We start from the raw sequence: 19,729 nt of genomic DNA on the forward strand, positions 1-19,729 counted from the left end.
AGGGTGGACTACAGTACCCAGAAAGATTATCAAAATTAGGGTTATTCAGATTAGAAATAACCAAGGGGAGATCTAAAAACTATGTATAAATATATCAGGGGTCAGTAGAGATCTCTCCCATCATCTATTTATCCCCAGGACTGTGACTGTGACGAGGGGACATCCTCTGCATCTGGAGGAAAGAAGGTTTCTACACAAACATAGAAGAGGATTCTTTACGGTAAGAGCAGTGAGACTATGGAACTCTCTGCCTGAGGAGGTGGTGATGGTGAGTTCACTAAAAGAGTTCAAGAGGGGCCTGGATGTATTTCTGGAGTATGGAGATTTGGAAGGAATGTATCCCTAAAATAAAGAGGATTGGCTTCGAACCCATGAGGGTTGTTTAAACTTCATTTGAATCAGTTTTACAGGTAATAGGCTGAAATGGATGGACATATGTCTTTATCAGCCTTCCAAACTATGTTAATATTTACTGCTGGAGAAGTAAAAAAAGACCAGCTGGAATATCGCCACTGCAGCAGAAGGAGATTTCTTATTGTATAAAAACAAATATTTCGAATGATCTGTTTACACCTAGGTCTGTAACCATGGCAAAGGTCATCCTCTATGTCTAGCGGTAAGAAGGTTACCCATTATCTTAGACTGGGATTCCTAATGTAAGAGCGGTGAGATTAAAGAACTCTCTGCAACTCCAAGTTGTGATGGTTGAGTACTCAAACAAGAAGGTCCTGCATGCTTTTCGAGAAAAATATACTAGGGATAGGATGTTGATACATAGGTTTATTCTGATTGGCAATTTGGGGGTTTTGTGGGAAATTATTCTAATAATATGAGGGTTATTCACGTTAGAAAAAAGACGACTGAGGGGAGATCTAATTACCATGTATAAATATATCAGGGGTCAGTACAGAGATCTATCCCATCATCTATTTATCCCCAGGACTGTGACTGTGACGAGGGGACATCCTCTGCGTCTGGAAGAAAGAAGGTTTGTACACAAACATAGAAAAGGATTCTTTACGGTAAGAGCAGTGAGACTATGGAACTCTCTGCCTGAGGAGGTGGTGATGGTGAGTACAATAAAGGAATTCAAGAGGGGCCTGGATGTATTTCTGGAGTGTAATAATATTGCAGGATATAGCTACTAGAGAGGGGTCGTTGATCCAGGGAGTTATTCTGATTGCCTGATTGGAGTCGGGAAGGAATTTTTTATTCCCCTAAAGTGAGGAAAATTGGCTTCTACCTCACAGGTTTTTTTTGCCTTCCTCTGGATCAATTTGCAGGATTACAGGCCGAACTGGATGGACAAATGTCTTTTTTCGGCCTTATGTACTATGTTATGTACTATGTTACTAACTGGTGTCCAGCTCTTAGGGGATTTTACTTTCCATTGGATCAACACGTTAGTTTCTAAGGTAATGAAGGATGTGTGTCTTTTTCAAGCTTAACTATGTTAGTACAGTCTACAATGTAGACTTCACATAATACTTCATACAATAGTTACAGTTTTCTACCTTTCATCAAATGGCTCATCTCGTTCCTGACCAGCATGGTCTGAAGGTTCTTCTACTGTCTCCACTAAAAAGAAAACACCACAAGTTAAATCCTTGTGTCTTACTGCAGTTCTAAATACATAGATTTTAAAACCGTGCACTATGGGATGGGTATTAGCATATTTATAACCACAGTTTTCACACAGCCTTCAGTGTTTGCTTCCAATGACTATACATCAAACAACCAAAATAGATTTTAGTCACTAGAAACAAATAGTGGTTCCTATAAACTGCAAGCAGACATCATGTAATGCAAGAAGAATTTGTACAGAAAATACACTATATAGTCATATATGTGGACACCAGACCATCACACCTATAAGAGCTTGCTGGACATCCCAATCTAAAACCATGGACGTTAATATGCAGTTGGATCCCTTTTCGCACTCTTCTTTGAAAGCTTTACAAAAGCCAAAAGAGCATTTATGAGGTCACACGTGGATGTTATAATTAATGAGCAGGAATTTAAATGAATGAAATACAAGTTATACTAAATCTTTTCCCACAAAACGATGGGGGTCATCTATCAAACTTGTGTAAAGTAGAACTGGCTTAGTTGCCCAAAGCAACCAATCAGATTCCACCTTTCATTTTGGACAGTGCCTCTGGAAAATGAAAAACAGTTTGATAAATGACCACCTATATCTCAATATATATATATATATATATATACAGTCGTGGCCAAAAGTTTTGAGAATGACACAAATATTAGTTTTCACAAAGTTCGCTGCTAAACTGCTTTTAGATCTTTGTTTCAGTTGTTTCTGTGATGTAGTAAAATATAATTACACGCACTTCATACGTTTCAAAGGCTTTTATCGACAATTACATGACATTTATGCAAAGAGTCAGTATTTGCAGTGTTGACCCTTCTTTTTCAGGACCTCTGCAATTCGACTGGGCATGCTCTCAATCAACTTCTGGGCCAATTCCTGACTGATAGCAACCCATTCTTTCATAATCACTTCTTGGAGTTTGTCAGAATTAGTGGGTTTTTGTTTGTCCACCCGCCTCTTGAGGATTGACCACAAGTTCTCAATGGGATTAAGATCTGGGGAGTTTCCAAGCCATGGACCCAAAATGTCAACGTTTTAGTCCCCGAGCCACTTAGTTATCACTTTTGCCTTATGGCACGGTGCTCCATCGTGCTGGAGAATGCATTGTTCTTCACCAAACTGTTGTTGGATTGTTGGAAGAAGTTGCTGTTTGAGGGTGTTTTGGTACCATTCTTTATTCGTGGCTGTGTTTTTGGGCAAAATTGTGAGTGAGCCCACTCCCTTGGATGAGAAGCAACCCCACACATGAATGGTCTCAGGATGCTTTACTGTTGGCATGACACAGGACTGATGGTAGCGCTCACCTTTTCTTCTCCGGACAAGCCTTTTTCCAGATGCCCCAAACAATCGGAAAGAGGCTTCATCAGAGAATATGAATTTGCCCCAGTCCTCAGCAGTCCATTCACCAAACTTTCTGCAGAAGATCAATCTGTCCCTAATGTTTTTTTTGGAGAGAAGCGGCTTCTTTGCTGCCCTTCTTGACACCAGGCCATCTTCCAAAAGTCTTCGCCTCACTGTGCGTGCAGATGCGCTCACACCTGCCTGCTGCCATTCCTGAGCAAGCTCTGCACTGGTGGCACTCCGATCCCGCAGCTGAATCCTCTTTAGGAGATGATCCTGGCGCTTGCTGGACTTTCTTGGACGCCCTGAAGCCTTCTTAACAAGAATTGAACCTCTTTCCTTGAAGTTCTTGATGATCCTATAAATTGTTGATTGAGGTGCAATCTTAGTAGCCACAATATCCTTGCCTGTGAAGCCATTTTTATGCAACGCAATGATGGCTGCACGCGTTTCTTTGCAGGTCACCATGGTTAACAATGGAAGAACAATGATTTCAAGCATCACCCTCCTTTTAACATGTCAAGTCTGCTATTTTAACCCAATCAGCCTGACGTAATCTCCAGCCTTGTGCTCGTCAACATTCTCACCTGAGTTAACAAGACGATTACTCAAATGATCTCAGCAGGTCTTTTAATGACAGCAATGAAATGCAGTGGAAAGTTTTTTTTGGGATTCAGTTAATTTTCATGGCAAATAAGGACTATGCAATTCATCTGATCACTCTTCATAACATTCTGGAGTATAAGCAAATTGCTATTATAAAAACTTAAGCAGCAAATTTTCCAATTTCCAATATTTATGTAATTCTCAAAACTTTTGGCCACGACTGTACATGCTGCCAGTCACTTAATTTGCATTTACATGGTGACAGGTTCTCTTTAAAGTATCAACCCTAAATCCCATTACATAACACACATACAATGAATACAGCAAACACTGACACGTCATATATTACCGTTCAGAATAGCTTGTCCAAAAAATAGTTTCGCTCCCGGCAAAGGCTTACCAGCACTTAAATCATTCACTGAAATATAAGAATCACAACACCTGTATTTAATATAAAAATTATCATAAAAGTCAAGTGTAATCACAGAAACGGCGGGCTAGAACAATCATGTTCCTTTAGTAAATACCTCACATATTGGACTATAAAAGCTGGATAAGCTCACTACCCTAAATGCAACCTAATACAGAGCACTACTATTTACCTTTACTATTTTAACCCCATAGTGACCAGCCTTCATGGCCAAGTAATTTCTTTTTTTTCTTTTTTTTATTGTTGCCTTCCAAGAGCTATAACTTTTCCGTCTAGTAGCCGTATGGGTGCTTATTTTTTAACTCCTTAAGGACACAGCCTTATTTCACCTTAAGGACCAGGCCATTTTTTGCTAATCTGACCAGTGTCATTTATGTGGCGATTACTTTAAAACGCTTTGACTTATCGAGGCCATTCCGAGAAAAATCATTTTTATTTATAAAAAAAAAATACCAAATTTGCCAAAAATGTGGAGAAATTTGCAAATTTCCAAGTTTCAATTTCTCTACTTCTATAATACATAGTAATACCTCCAAAAATAGTTATTACTTTACATTCCCCATATGTCTACTTCATGTTAGGCTCATTTTGGGAATTACATTTTATTTTTGGGAGACGTTACAAGGCTTAGAAGTTTAGAATTAAATCTTGAAATTTCTCTGAAATTTTCAAAAACCAACTTTTTAAAAGGACCAGTTTAGGTCTGAAGTCACTTTGTGAGGATTACATAATAGAAACCACCCAAAAATGACCCCATTCTAGACGTTGTTAACCCTTTAGGTGTTCCACAAGAATTAATGGAAAATAGAGATACAATTTCAAAATTTCACTTTTTTGGCAAGATTTTTCATTTTAATATTTTTTTTCCAGTTACAAAGCAAGGGTTAACAGCCAAACAAAACTCAATATTTATGGCCCTGATTCTGTAGTTTACAGAAACACCCCATATGTGGTAGTAAACCGCTGTACGGGCACACGGCAGGGTACAGAAGGAAAGGAATGTCATATGGTTTTTGGAAGGCAGATTTTGCTGGACTGGATTTTTTGACACCATGTCGCATTTGAAGCCCCCCTGATGCACCACTAGAGTAGAAACTCCAAAAAAGTGACCCCATTTTAGAAACTACGGGATAGGGTGGAAGTTTTGTTGGTACTAGTTTAGGGTACATATGATTTTTGGTTGCTCTATATTACACTTTTTGTGAGGCAAGGTAACAAGAAATAGCTGTTTTGGCATCGTTTTTTTTGTGTTATTTACAACATTCATCTGACAGGTTAGATCATGTGGTATTTTTATAGAGCAGGTTGTCACGGACGCAGCGATACCTAATATGTATTCAATATTTAAATTTATGTAAGTTTTACAAAATGATTTCATTTTTGAAACCAAAAAAAACATGTTTTAGTGGATCCATAGTTTTTTCAGTTTTTGGGCGATTATCTTAGGTAGGGTCTAATTTTTTGCGGGATGAGATGACGGTTTGATTGGCACTATTTTGGGGTGCATATGACTTTTTGATCGCTTGCCATTACACTTTTTGTGATGTAAGATGACAAAAATGGCTTTTTTTACACCGTTTTTATTTTTATTTTTTTACGGTATTCACCATTTAGTGTCTCCAAATTCTGAGCCATAGTTTTTTTATTTTTTGGGCGATTGTCTCAGGTAGGGGCTCATTTTTTGCGTGGATGAGGTGACGGTTAGATTGGTTAGAGTGGTTATAAGGGAAAATAATAGCATTCTGAAAACAGAATGCTTAGTAGGTGATCAATTGAGGGTTAAAAAAAATAAAAAAAATTAACTCACCTTCTCCTCTTGTTCGCGTAGTTCTCCCGGTCTAGTTCTTTAAAAGATGAACTATGGGCTAAAGGACCTTTGGTGACGTCAGATCACATGCTCCAATCACATGGTACATCACGGATCATGTGATTGGAGCATGTGATCTGACGTCACCAAAGGTCCTTTAGCCCATAGTTCATCTTTTAAAGAACTAGACCGGGAGAACTACGCGAACAAGAGGAGAAGGTGAGTTAATTTTTTTTATTTTTTTTAACCCTCAATTGATCACCTACTAAGCATTCTGTTTTCAGAATGCTATTATTTTCCCTTATAACCATGTTATAAGGGAAAATAATAACATCTACACAACACTGAACACAAACCTGAACTTCTGTGAAGAAGTTCGGGTCTGGGTACCACAGTCGGTTTTTTATCACGCGCGTGCAAAACACATTGCACCCGCGCGATAAAAACTGAACATCGGAACGCAATCGCAGTCAAAACTGACTGCAATTGCATTCCTACTCGCGCGGGTTTGCCGGAACTAATCCGGACACGCTCGTGTGAACCCAGCCTTAATGAACTTGCATCTCCAGCATGCCCTTCCCTAAAATGTTCAATGAGTCTGGGGGATCCCTTCCCTGTGTCGACTGAACTCAAATGTTCTCTAACATGTTCATAGATGCAGCGAATCGTCTTGCCAATATAAAATCGACCACAACCGCAGGTCACCATGTACACAACATATGTGCTGCGGCAGTTCATAAAGCTGCGGTCTCTATAGTTCAAACCAGCCACCCTAATGAACTTAGACTGAGAGTTCGGTCTACACAGGGTGCAAACCCCCACATCTAAAATTTCCTACTGGGATATTCCTAGTGAGCCAAGTGGTATTTGGGGGAGTGGCAAATCTGCTTCTCACTATTTTGTCCTTTATGGTATGGCACATTCTGAAAGAAATACGGGGATTGTTAGTGATCATTGCTATGGATGGATCCCTCTCTAAGATATTCAAATTACAAAAAATGATTGACCGTATTTTTTCAGCGATGGGGCTGAACCTAAAAGGTAAAAGTAAACCTGTCCATTTCTTTGTCCTCTTTCCCATGCCCCTTACTCGTCAAGTTTATTATTACCTCTCGTTTTTTTCAATAAATCATGCTGAGAAAAATCACTCAGCACTTTGTGCATTCCTGCACTCACCTCATTGCTCCGGGTACCAAACGCTGCTTCAACTCTGTGGCTTGGCGGAGGTAACCACTTGTATGAACTATTGATTCTCCGCAATCTAATAAACTGTCCATATGGAAGGGACCTTTTCACCCAATTAGGATGGTAGCTGTCATGGTGGAGCAAGGAGTTGGTCGCCGTGACCAACTCGTTGTCCCTCACCACGACAGTCACATCCAAAAATTCCAAGTACATGCCACCAAAAGTAAGTGTAAATTTCATTCCCATATCATTGTTCAAATACGCCACAAATTCTGTACATAACTCTTTGGTTCCTGACCATATCAAAAAGACATCGTCCACGAAACGGAGGAATACTTTGATGTATTTTAGATATGGATTAGATAGAGAAAATACATATGTCTTCAAATCTAGAAAAATACATATTCGCAAATGTACAGGAGACCGGGGTCCCCATGGCCGTCTCTAACTTTTGCCTGAACCATTTATTGTCAAATTTGAAGACATTGTTGGTGAGTATGAATGTCAACCCCTCACCAATAAACCTGCAAAAAAGCTCACTCTTTCCTACATTCATGAGTATGGATTGGATCGCCTCCACACCCGCATCATGAGGGATGTGGGTGTAGAGGCTCTCCACATCCAGGGACACTAAATGATCACCTTTCTGCCAATGAATTCCCTTCAACGCAAGCAAAAATTCATTGGTGTCTTTCAGGTACGCCGGAGCACAAGGTAACAGCTGTCTGAGTAACCAATCTATGTATTTTGACAGGGGCTACGTTACTGAGCCAACCCCCGAGACGATGGGATGTCCCGGGGGGTGGCTCAGCGACTTATGGATTTTTGTGAGGAAGTACCAACAAGGCTGGGTAGGAGTAGCAGGAACCAATTTTTCCAGCATATTTTTCCTTAAAAAACCTAGGTCTATAAAGCCTTGAATCAGCTTCCTTGAATTGCATCTGGATATTCATCACTGGGTTCCCCTCTATCCCTTCATAGACCTCAGGATCTGTTAGTTGCCTCATCGCCTCCTCCACATAATATGAACGTGATATGAGTACAACATTGCCCCCCTTGTCCGCAGGCTTCACCATGATATCATCCCGAGTCCGTAACCAGTCAAGAGCCTGACGCTCTTCTCGACTGATATTAAATGGTGCCTCGGGATATATTATCGCACGGACATCTCTCATCATTTGTTGCTGGAAAATATCGATGCTGCAGCCTGCGGGCATAGGGGGACAAAACGTGGACTTCACACCTCCAGTAAACAATTCTGAACTCTTTTCTTCCACTGGGTTTTCATCCCCCACTAGAAACTCTAAACATTCCATTTCCATTTCATCAAACCTGGTGGATACATTAAAGCCCATAGGGTTTGGACAGACAGGCATTTGTCCTTCTGGACGTGGTGTCTCAACCTGAGGGACCCCCTTAAACATTTTATGAAAGTACATTTTTCTAATTGCTTTAAACAAATCTACCTCAAATCCCACGGGGTCGAATTGCAAAGTCAAGCTGTATCCGAGCCCCCGACTAAGGACCCTTATACAGCCCGAGGGCAACTCGTCCCGCGTGAGATTCACCACCAAGTTATCAGACATAGGAATAGTCTCATTGGCACTAGAGTCGGTTATTTTTTATTATCAGACACAACCATGCCTGGTTGTAGGTTGAGTGGCAAGAGGCACAGCTCAGTCTGGCCCCTTATCCCCTGCCACAGCTCTGCGGCAGTGTGCTATTTGCCACCTAAGCAGACCAGTTTAAGCACGGCCTGTTGCCACTTCCCCACTGCAGTGCTACACTGCTTCCAGCTACTGACTGATGGCTGACTGGTGCTGCAAGATAAGAATTCAGAGGTGGAAGTGGAGGAGGAGGCGGAGGAGAAGGGAGGTTGCAGCCACTAATGTAGGTGGCGGCGGAAACCCTAATGGAAGTAGGGCCCGCAATCCTTGGCGTCAGTAGCATCTGTGCCATCCCAGGGTACGACTCGCTCCCGGCCTCCACAACGTTTACCCAGTGTGCCGTCAGGGAAATGTAGCGTCCCTGGCTAAAAGCACTTGTCCATGTGTCAGTCGTTAAGTGGACCTTCCCAATAACTGCGTTGGTCAGGGTACGGGTAATGTTACGGAACATATGCTGCTGTAAGACTGGGACTGCACACCGAGAAAAATATTGGCGGCTGGGGACAGTACCGCGGGACAGCCGCCGCCATCTCAGTGTCCACAAGCCTAAATGGCAACATTTCCAGGGCCAGCAATTTGGAAAGGTGCGCATTTAGTGCTATGGTCTGTGGGTGGGTGGCTGGGTATTTGCCCTTTCTTTCAAAGGCCTGGGGTATAGACATCTGTACGCTGCGCTGGAACACAGAAGTGGATGTGCTAGCTGATGGTGCTTTTGAAGGTTCAGGTGCATGGCGGGAGGCATCCGGGCATGCGTCTTAGACAGGGGATTGGCCAGCACGTAACACAGGGGAAGAGGAGGCAGTGGTGTGACCCGCAGACACTGGTTGTGGAAGGTTGTGGAAGGATTATCAGGGTGAGGATTCTGTTGACCAGACTCTTGGCTACTGAGACTGGACTTTGTGGAAGACAGGGTGGTGCTTAACCGACTGGAAGCATTATCTGCTGCAATCCAACCGACCACCTGGTCGCAGTGGTCTGACTTCGAGAGTGGTGTCCTGTGCTGCCCTGCAAACTGGGACATGAAGCTAGGTATCGTGGATGAGTGCGTTTCTTGTGCTCTGGAGGCAGGCACAGTTGCACCGCGCCCAGGGCCACGGCTTCTACATGCACCATCAGCAGCACAACCACTTCCCAGTCCCTTACTGCTCGCCTTGCGCATATTAAATGGTATATATGCTTGCAAGTATGTCATATGTACAGTAGCGCAGATTTTGTAAGTGTATGCGCAAATAAAGTACACAGAATGTCACAGATATTTTTAGGATGAGCACACGTTAAAAAGGAGGCATAGCGTAAGTAATGTCGCTGTCAACACCGCCTAATAAAAAATTACACTGAATTAATGTCATTGATATTTAGGTTGGGCAAACATTATATAGGAGATGTAGCGCAGGTAATGTCGCTGCCACCAGCAGCAAAAAAATTTGACTGAATGTCACTGATATTTTGGACACGCAAACGTTATACAGGAGATGTAGCGCAGGTAATGTAACTGTCCGCAGAGGACACCGTCTATGGAAAAAGTACTCTGGATGTCAGAAATTTTAAGGCTGCACACACGTTAGACAGGAGATGTAGAGCACATAATGTTGCTGTCAGCAGCGGCCAACCAATTGCAAGCTATTTAGCGCAGGTTGCGCTAAAAATATATATTGCTGCCACACACAAATAGTCCTTAAAAGGACTTTTGGGTCTATAACAAATATAAAAACTAAAATATTGCTATTTCAATCCCTACACTATCTCTCTTCTGCTCTCCAGCTCTCCCTGACTAATACTAAGCCGAACATGTGTCATCGGGTGCTATATAGCAAACATGGCTACGGCATTACAGTGAATGGCAGTACTTACCTGCACATTTATTGGCTGCGTAGCAGCCAACAAACGTGCGGAGAGGAGACTCGAGCATCGCGCTTAAGCACACGCAATGTGCTGAGCATCGCGATGCTCAAGCCGAACTTGCTCGCCCAACACTAGTAGTATTCACTGAATAATTTTGGGGTACATAACACTATTTGATAACTTTTAATTCATTGAGCAAAAAAATCAGCATTTCTGGCATTTTTTTTACATCTATCACAGTTTAGGACACTTTACATGATATTTGCCTAGTGCAAGACCTTATGGTGTACCGAACATGTGCAGGAGATTTTAATTAGCAATTTTTCCATTTAAAAGCTATTTTTTTCAATGGAAAAAAAAGGATTTTTATTGGAATTTTATTTTAAAAAAATTCCTTTTTACTTTTTTTTTTTTTTTTTTTAATCGCCTAATAAATTTCCTGGTTCAATTAGAATTGGTATTTAAACAGTTCTTTTTATCAAGCTGTTCACAATTTGACATTATGAGACCAAGACGACACCTACAGTACCTTGCCATTGTGAGGCTTCAAGCAGGATGTTCTCAGACAGAAGTGGCCACTGAGCTTAGAGTGTCACAGGGTGTCATCAGCAGGTTGCAACAGAGATAGAGACTGGAAAAGTCACAGAAAGGCCTCATGCACACGATCGTTCCGTTTTTTGCAGTCCACCAACTGCGGATCCGCAAAAAACGGAAGCCGCCCGTGTGCCTTCCGCAATTTGCGGAACAGAACGGGCGGCCCATTGTAGAAATGCCTATTCTTGTTCGCAAAACGGACAAGAATAGGACATGTTCTATTTTTTTTGCGGGGCCACGGAACAGACACGGAGTGCTGTCCGCATCTTCTGCGGCCCCACTGAAGTGAATGGGTCCGCATCCGAGCTGCCAAAACGGCGGCTCGGATGCGGACCCAAACAACGGCTGTGTGCATGAGGCCAAAGTCAGAGAAGTGGACGTCCTCTCGTTACATTCCACACTGATGACCCCTTCATGGTGAACAATGCCCTGCAGAAACGGATGATAACTACTACACAACTCCAGGCACATTTAGGGGAGGTGAGAGGCACCAAAAGTGTTACGTCAGACTATTTGAAACCATTTACATCAGCGTGGTCTGCGTCCTAGACAACCTTCAAGGGAACCTGACCACAAGCGTCATCGTTTTGCATGGGCCAGGGAGAATCTACGCTGGATGACGGACCAGTGGGCCTCAGTGCTGTTCACTGATGAAAGTCGATTAACGCTGACCAGAAATGATGGCTGCCAACGATGTTGGAGACGTAAAGGTGAGCGCTATGCATCAGCCACTGTTGTCACCAGACGAGTCTTTGGTGGTGGTGTTATAGTGTGGGCAGGTGTGTCTAGTCAATACAGAACTGCCCTACACTATGTGAATGGTACAGAGACAAGCCCATAATACTTGAATAACATCATTAATCCAGTCATTGTGCCTCTGCATGAACAACACAGGCCTAATTTCATCTTCATGGACGACAATTCAGCTCATCGAGGTCGCATCATTAGGGAACGGCTGCCTCAAATGCAGTGCGCCCACCCCAGTATTAAAAAAGGAAATTTTTGTATAACTTACCAGTAAAATCTCTTTCTCGCTCTTCATTGGGGGACACAGGAACCGTGTATAGTATTGTCCTCTAGGAGGCATTGAAAATAGTAAAAGCTGTTAGCTCCTCCCCTGGCAGCTATACCCCCTCCAGCCTGGAGAGAGAGCTTCAGTTTGTGCACAAGCAGTAGGACAAGCAAGCCAACCAAGAAAAAACATGGAACACCGACCATGCCAAAAGATCCAATGGGGTTCTAACCAGCAACAGCTACAACTGTGGTCGAACAACAATACTGGGTGGGTGCTGTGTCCCCCAATGAAGAGCGAGAAAGAGATTTTACTGGTAAGTTATACAAAAATATCCTTTTCTCGACCAAATTCATTGGGGGACACAGGAACCGTGGGACGTCCAAAAGCAGTCCACAGGGAGGGAAAACCACAGACCCATGGAAGCAATAGTCCCTGCAGGCATCCACGAACTGCCGCCTGAAAGACCATGCTGCCTAAGGCAGCGTCAGCCGATGCAAGTATGCACCTGGTTAAATCTTGTGAATGTGTGTAAGGAGGGCCAAGTAGCCGCCTTCCACAACTGTGCAGCCGAACCGCGATTCCTCAGAGCCCAAGATGCGCCCGCCACTCTGGTGGAGTGAGCTGTGAGACTGAAGGACGGAACCCTGCCTCGGACGCGGTATGCTTCAGCAATCGTAGACCGATTTTAGCGTGCGATTGCCACCTTGGAAGCCGCCAATCCCTTTCGAGGACCCCCTGGAATGACAAAAAAGGGGATCCGTACGGCATAAGGGACCGGAGGCTGCTAAATAGATCTTCAGAGCTCTGACAACATCCAAATGGTGTAACTCCTTTCCCTAGGGCGTGAAGGAGATGGGCACAGTGAGGGGAGGACAATTTCCTTGTTAATATGGAAGTCAGACACCACCTTCGGAAGAAAGAAGGGACAGGCTATCACTCTATCACTGTGAATAACCAGGAAGGGTTCTCTGCAAGAGAGTGCCAACTCAGACACCCATCTGATGGAAGTGATAGCGACCAGGAGAGAAATCTTCGCAAGGACTTCAGGGGGGAAACCCTGAGCGCTGAGGGGACTAAATTCAGACCCCAATGCGGTAAAGGAGGACGGTACAGAGGAACCATATGTGCCATTCCCTGTAAAAAAGGTCCTTACAGGCCCCAAGGGGGCCAGAGGGCGCTGGAAAAGAATAGAAGCGCCAACACCTGACCCTTCAAGAAGCAAGGGCCAGAACAAGGTCCAACCCTTATTGTAGAAAGGACAGGACCGTGGGGAGAGAAAAAACGAGTGGTGGAATATTTCAGATCTTACAGAACCCAGGAAGGACCTCCAGGTCCTGAAATAGATCCTGGACGACGCAGGCTTCCTGGCCTGAACATAGTGCAGATGACACCCGCCGAAAACCCTCTGCGTGTTAGAATGGTGGTGTCAATGGCCACGCTGTCAAAGGAAGAGACCTAAAATGCTGATGGAAGACCTGACCTTGCGAAAGAAGGTAGTCTCTGAGTGGCAGTGACCGAGGGACGTCTCCTAGAAGGAGAACGAGGCCAGCGTACCATGCAGGACGGGGCCAATCCGGATCAAATAGGATAGTCAGATGTTCTCCATCCTGATCTTCTGAAGAACTCTGGGTAGAAGGGGGAAGAGAAAAAACACGTAACGGGGGAGCACTCCTGTCAAGGAGACATCAGGGCGTCCACGCCGCATGCTTCCAGATCTCTTGCTCGGGAGAGAAAGGTGGGAATCTGTCGTGTAGATACCGTTAGCACACCCAGGAGCAATGGAAGGATTCCCTGGAGAAGGAGGGATGTGGTGGACGCAACAGCCCCCCTGGAGAAGGAGGGATGTGGTGGACGCAACAGCCCACCAGTCGGGACCGGAATGCCACAAAACTAATACTCCGTGCAAAGCAGATGAGAGAAGGTAGTAACATAGGAACTACCAAGACTTGCGGGGTGGCTATGAACCATGAGCCAGAGGAAAAGAAAGGAGAGGAATAGGCTAGGACTGAAGCCCATTCCTCTTCTGAGACCAGCGCTATACAGAAGAAGCCAAGGATTAAGTGGCTGCGCCAAAAAACTCAGTCTGAGGAGAAAGCCAGGCGAGAGGAGTCACATTGTATTGCCAGCCCCATACCGGAGCAGAGGAGGGGGCCACCCACAGAGGCTACTGAATTCATTGCTAGAAGAGCCCACCACCTGACAAATGAGCTGTGCAGTAAAGAACCGAAGAATGTAGTGGTAACGCAAATACCACTCCCACAGTAGGAGTCAGTGCTAGCCACGTCAGCGCAAGTGAGGGGGCTTGAGACTATCCGTAGAAGCCGCGTACTATACTGCCCCAGTGAAGTAGAGCCACCGTAAAAATCTCTACCTGGAAGGGAGCTGAACAAGAGGAACTACCAAGCTAGCGTCAGGGTAGGACCTACCTGAGGGGGATGTCCCACTGCAGCGACTACGAACTCAAGCATTAGCGAAAAACTGCACCTGTGTGGGGGGACACGCTGTAGTAGCTAAACCGGAGTGCCAGCAGAACCACTTCCTCAGAGAAGGACGAGTGGTGGATAGAGAATACAGAGTCAGTGAAACACTCGACTCGCTGGAATGTACTCACCATAGATGTGCAATGGTATACGCACTACTCATTGATGCGGACAATATCATGACCGACTGGAATGGTGGAGGCACATGGAGATGAGGGGTCTTCTAGGAAACAAGTGATGCTAAGCAACCCCCTGAGAAGACAGAGGATGTTATAAGCATGTCCAAAAGCAGCGCCAAAAGAAAGAAGGAATAGCCACCGTATCCACTGGCAGCACCCACATACCACTAATAAGTAAGAGTACCGGGCACCCGCGGGTACCGACTGTTGCCACGCCCCCTTGTGAAATAAGCAAAGGCACGCAGCCGTGGCGTAGTTGAATTGCAGCATCTCGAGGAGTTTAGGTATTCCCCGCTAGTGGACCACTTGTGGAAGGGGAAAATGTAGCTGGAAGCACGGAGAAGTGTAACACTCCGCCTATGGAGAGGGAGAGTGCGACAGTCGGGACCATGTGCAATTACCCTACCTATGGAAGGTGGAATGCATACGACAAGTACTAAAGCCAGTAGTAGGGAATACTCCCCTATAAGGGGGGTTAATGCCCACGGCGAGAACTAGTGCCTATGGAGAGTCCTATACCCCGAGGGAGTGCAATTATTAGTAAGGGGCCAATGCATACAGTACACAAAGTAACCAGAGATAATGTCATCCCGCCACCTATGGAAGGGGCTAATGCGTACGGCAGGTACTGAACCCAGTGGAGATGCAATTCCGCCACTTACGGGAGGGGGAATGTTTACGCCCGGCACTGAAAAACAGTGTTATTGTACTTAGTCCACCTATGGCAGGGGACAATGTATAAGGCAAGTGCTGTATTGCAATTACTCCGCCCATGGAAGGGGGCAATGCATACAACAAGTACTGCTTGCCACCGTGTACGTAAATTTAGGAGATCGCTTCGGATTAACGTCTGTGTGTCCGAGTGTGACCCAGGGAGGAAGGGTGGGGGTGCGAGATTTCGAAGAGAAAAGATGTCCTGCTGTGGTCCGCTCCTTAGGGGTCTTCAAAGAGGGAGGGAGGGGGAAGAGGGCTTCATACTTACCTAGTCCCGTGTCCTCCCCTCATCTTCATCCTCTTCTCTTCACCCACCCGAAGTGGGCCTATAAGGTCACCTTCTCCAGCAGGGTCACCTCCTCAGCAGCTGGCACCGGAGTGGCAGGAGTCTGGCATGGCAGGAGAGTCTTCTCTATGTCGGACATAGGTGACCCCTTGGCTGGTGGGATGCAGGGGAGCGAGGCTCCCCTGGTCCACCTTGTCTTCTTGTGGGGGGGGGGGGAGGCAGCGTGGCAGACCAACGCTGGCGTGATCCCATCGGGAGAAAAGGGAGGCGAGGCGACCACTGTTTCCCACCTAAAAGAAGATAAAAAAAAAAAACTAAAATAAAAAAAATCTTCAGGAGCTATTGACACTAGAAAAAACTGAAGCTCTCTCTCCAGGCTGGAGAGGGTATTGCTGCCAGGGGAGGAGCTAACAGCTTTTACTAGTGTCAACGCCTCCTAGAGGACATAGCTATACCACGGTTCCTGTGTCCCCCAATGAATATGGGTGAGAAACATTGGTGGCGCAGTGCGCCACCCCCCCCCAGTATTAAAATCATTGGTGGCAGTGGCCACTGCCCCTCACCTCCTCTCAAGAGTGGCAGTGCCAGCTTCTGATCAGAGACCCAGCATTGTAATTGCGGGGCTTTAATCGGTTACCATGGCAGCCAGGACGCTACTGAAGCCCTGGCTGCCATAGTAATCTCCCTGCTGCTGTGTGCACAAAGCACACAGGTGACCCTATAGGCCCACTTAGGTAGGGTGAAGAGAAGAGGATGAAGATGAGGTGAGTACAAGGGACTTGGTAAGTATGAAGCCCTCTTCCCCCTCCCTCCATGAGAAACATGCTCAATGGGTGACATGTCTGGTGAGTATGCTGGCCATGCAAGAACTGGGATGTTTCAGTTTTCAGGAATTGTGTACAGATCCTTGCAATATGGGGCCGTGCATTATCATCCTAAGAAGGGGGGGAGGGGGGGGCAGAAGACCAGTCAGTATCTGGTGTGGCCACCATTCGCCTCACGCAGTGCACCACATCTCCGTCGCACAGAGCTGATCAGGTTGTTGATTGTGGCCTGTGGAATGTTGGTCCACTCCTCTTCAATAACTGTGCAAAGTTGCAGAATATTGGCAGGAACTGGGACACTCTGTCATATACGCCGATCCAGAGCACCCCAAGCATGCTCAATGGGTGACATGTCCGGTGAGAATGCTGGCCATGCAAGAACTGGGATGTTTTCAGCTTCCAGGAATTGTGTACAGATCCTTGCAATATGGGGCCGTGCATTATCATGCTGCAACATGAGGGATGTTCGTGGATGAATGGTACAACAATGGGCCTCAGGATCTCGTCACGGTATCTCTGTGCATTCAAAATGCCATCAATAAAATGCACCTGTGTTCGTTATCCATAACATACGCCTGCCCATACCATAATCCCACCGCCATGATGGGCCACTCGATCCACAACGTTGACGTCAGCAAACCGCTCACCCACACGACGCCACACACGCTGTCTGCCATCTGCCCTGAACAGTGAAAACCGGGACTCATCCGTGATCAGAACGCCTCTCTAACGTGCCACATGCCATCGAATGTGAGCATTTGCCCACTCAAGTCGGTAATGACGACGAACTACAGTCATGTCCAGACCCCGATGAGGACGACGAGCATGCAGATGAGCTTCCCTGAGATGGTTTCTGACAGTTTGTGCAGAAATTCTTTGGTTATGCAAACAGATTGTTACTGCAGCTGTCCGGGTGGGTGGTTTGCAAGTGCTCTGGCATCTAGAGTCTCACTACCCCATCTATCAACCCTGTCAGCGACTAAAGGTACTTTCACACTAGCGTTATTATTTTCCGGTATTGAGTTCCGTTCTAGGGGCTCAATACCGGGGGAAAAAAAAAAACAGTTTTAACCTAATGCATTCTGAATGGAGAGCAATCCGTTCAGTATGCATCAGGATGTCTTCAGTTCAGTCACTTTTACGGTATTTTCACTGTCCAAAATTCTGGAACACTTGCCAGAATGCCAGATCCGGCCATTGAAATGCATTAATGCCGGATTCGGCACCAAGTGTTCCGGAAAAAAACTATCCAGTTTACTGGTCTGCGCAGACACCAGAGAGACGGATCCGGTATCGCAATGCATTTGTGAGACGGATCCGCATCCGGATCAGTCTACAAATGCTATCTGTTTGCATACGGATTTCCGGATCCGGTAGGCAGTTCCGGCGACGGAACTGCCTGCCGGAATCCAAGAACGCAAGTGTGAAAGTACCCTAAAGCTAGCTCCCTAAGTGGGGATATGTCCCTAGACTACATGGGCAAGAAGAAAGTGACTAAGACAAAGAGCACCATGCCTTTGGGACACTTTCTTCTCTGAGGGCATGCTCCTCCCTTCTGCCACATTTTCCTGCATAACAGACAGTTGTATTAGTGGAATATACCAATACAGACACTAGATGGCAGCACTGTATTGTTGTATTAAAAATGATGTGTTCAAAGAAAGCTATATAGCCATCACCAAACACAATGTGCAATCTAATGATTGCCCGTTATAGTCACCGAGGGGGACTTAGAAAACTAAGAAAAAGTTTTTAAAGATATGAAAATAAATAAATAAAAAATAAAAAGATCAAATCACCCCCTTTCCCCAAAAGCAAAATCAAAATACTTAGGGGAAAAAATATATCATGGGCATGTGAAAACGGCCATACTATTAAAATATAACAATACTAATCCTATACGACAAATGGCGTAACCTCCAATTTGCTAGTCTTTATCACTTCAACTTCCCCCAAAAAATTTTTAGAAAATTTTTATAAAATGTGATCAAAAAGTCAGACACACAAAATAATATCATTGACAAGTACAGATTACCCTGCAAAAAAAGAGCCCTCACACAGCTCCGTACGCATAACTACAAAAAGGTTATAGGGGGTCGGGATATGGGGATTAAATAATATATATATATTTTCTTCAAGGTTTTTAATCTTTTTTCAGTATTAAAATGCATCGTTGTAATCGTACTGACCTGGAGAAGGTAACAGGTCAATTTTACCGAATAGTGAACGCTGAAAACGTTAAAACGGAAAATCGCCTTGTTCTCTAAGGGTTAATATCATAGTTTGGCAGGGTAGCGGCCTATAAGCTATCATACCTATTTAGGACCCTTCCATGACTCCTTTTCTCTAAGGCTCATAAACAATTGATGGACTTCATTTGGAACAATAAGCACCCGGCACTGCTCAATATAATTTGACTGGACATAGATAATCAGGTCGGATTGGTTTTCCCCAACCTGAAGATCTACCATCATGTTTTGGCTTTCCGTTTGCGAGATCCGTTCAGGGCTCTCACAAGCTTTCCAAAACGAATCAGTTTGCATTCAGAATGCATCAGTTTGCCTCCGATCCGCTTTGGAGACGGACACCAAAACTGCATCTGATGAAACTGGGCCAAACAGATCCGTCCTCCATTGACTTTCAATGGTGTTCAAGACAGATTCGTCTTGGCTATATTAAAGATAATACAAACGGATCCGTTCATAACGGATGCAGACGGTTGTATTATCTAAATGGATCCGTCCATGATGGATCCGCACAAAATGCGAGTGTTAAGTAGCCTTAGACCAACTTGTTCATTGGTGGTTTGATATGGAGGATAAACACTGGACTGCCATAGAGCGAGAGGTTACAGGTTTCTCCTTCTTGAAGTCCCCCCTAAATTGATGGGTCAGGAAACATTAGACCATCCAAAATCATCAGCGCTAATGTTTTCACTGGACTCTGAAAGGACATGCCTCTCCCCCCATCTCAGCAAATACCATATTCCAACATTATATCTAACACAATATAAGGCAAGGGGTATCCACCTACTTAAAGATCTGTTGGATCCAGGGGGCAATCTTCATTTCCCTACTTGAAGGATCAGTTCCACATCACAGAGGGACTTTTATACATTTCTACAAATCTGTTCCTTCCTTCTAAGCTGAC

The 19,729-nt window shown here is 44.8% G+C and overlaps 1 protein-coding gene across 1 annotated transcript in view; it reads right to left on the bottom strand.

The window, feature by feature from the left end:
- The window catches only part of LOC120981463 (piRNA biogenesis protein EXD1-like), a 144,417-nt gene that overhangs the window by 120,202 nt on the left and 4,486 nt on the right, over nucleotides 1–19,729 (bottom strand). Inside the window, exons 3-4 of the mRNA XM_040411002.1 lie at nucleotides 3,906–3,974; nucleotides 1,515–1,578 (exon numbers count right to left, since the gene is read on the bottom strand). Of these exons, the coding sequence (XP_040266936.1) occupies nucleotides 1,515–1,578; nucleotides 3,906–3,974 (133 nt within the window). The remainder of the gene's footprint in view (nucleotides 1–1,514; nucleotides 1,579–3,905; nucleotides 3,975–19,729) is intronic.

The sequence above is a fragment of the Bufo bufo genome, chromosome 11, assembly GCF_905171765.1.
Source record: "Bufo bufo chromosome 11, aBufBuf1.1, whole genome shotgun sequence".
In the NCBI taxonomy this organism is placed as follows: Eukaryota; Metazoa; Chordata; class Amphibia; order Anura; family Bufonidae; genus Bufo; species Bufo bufo.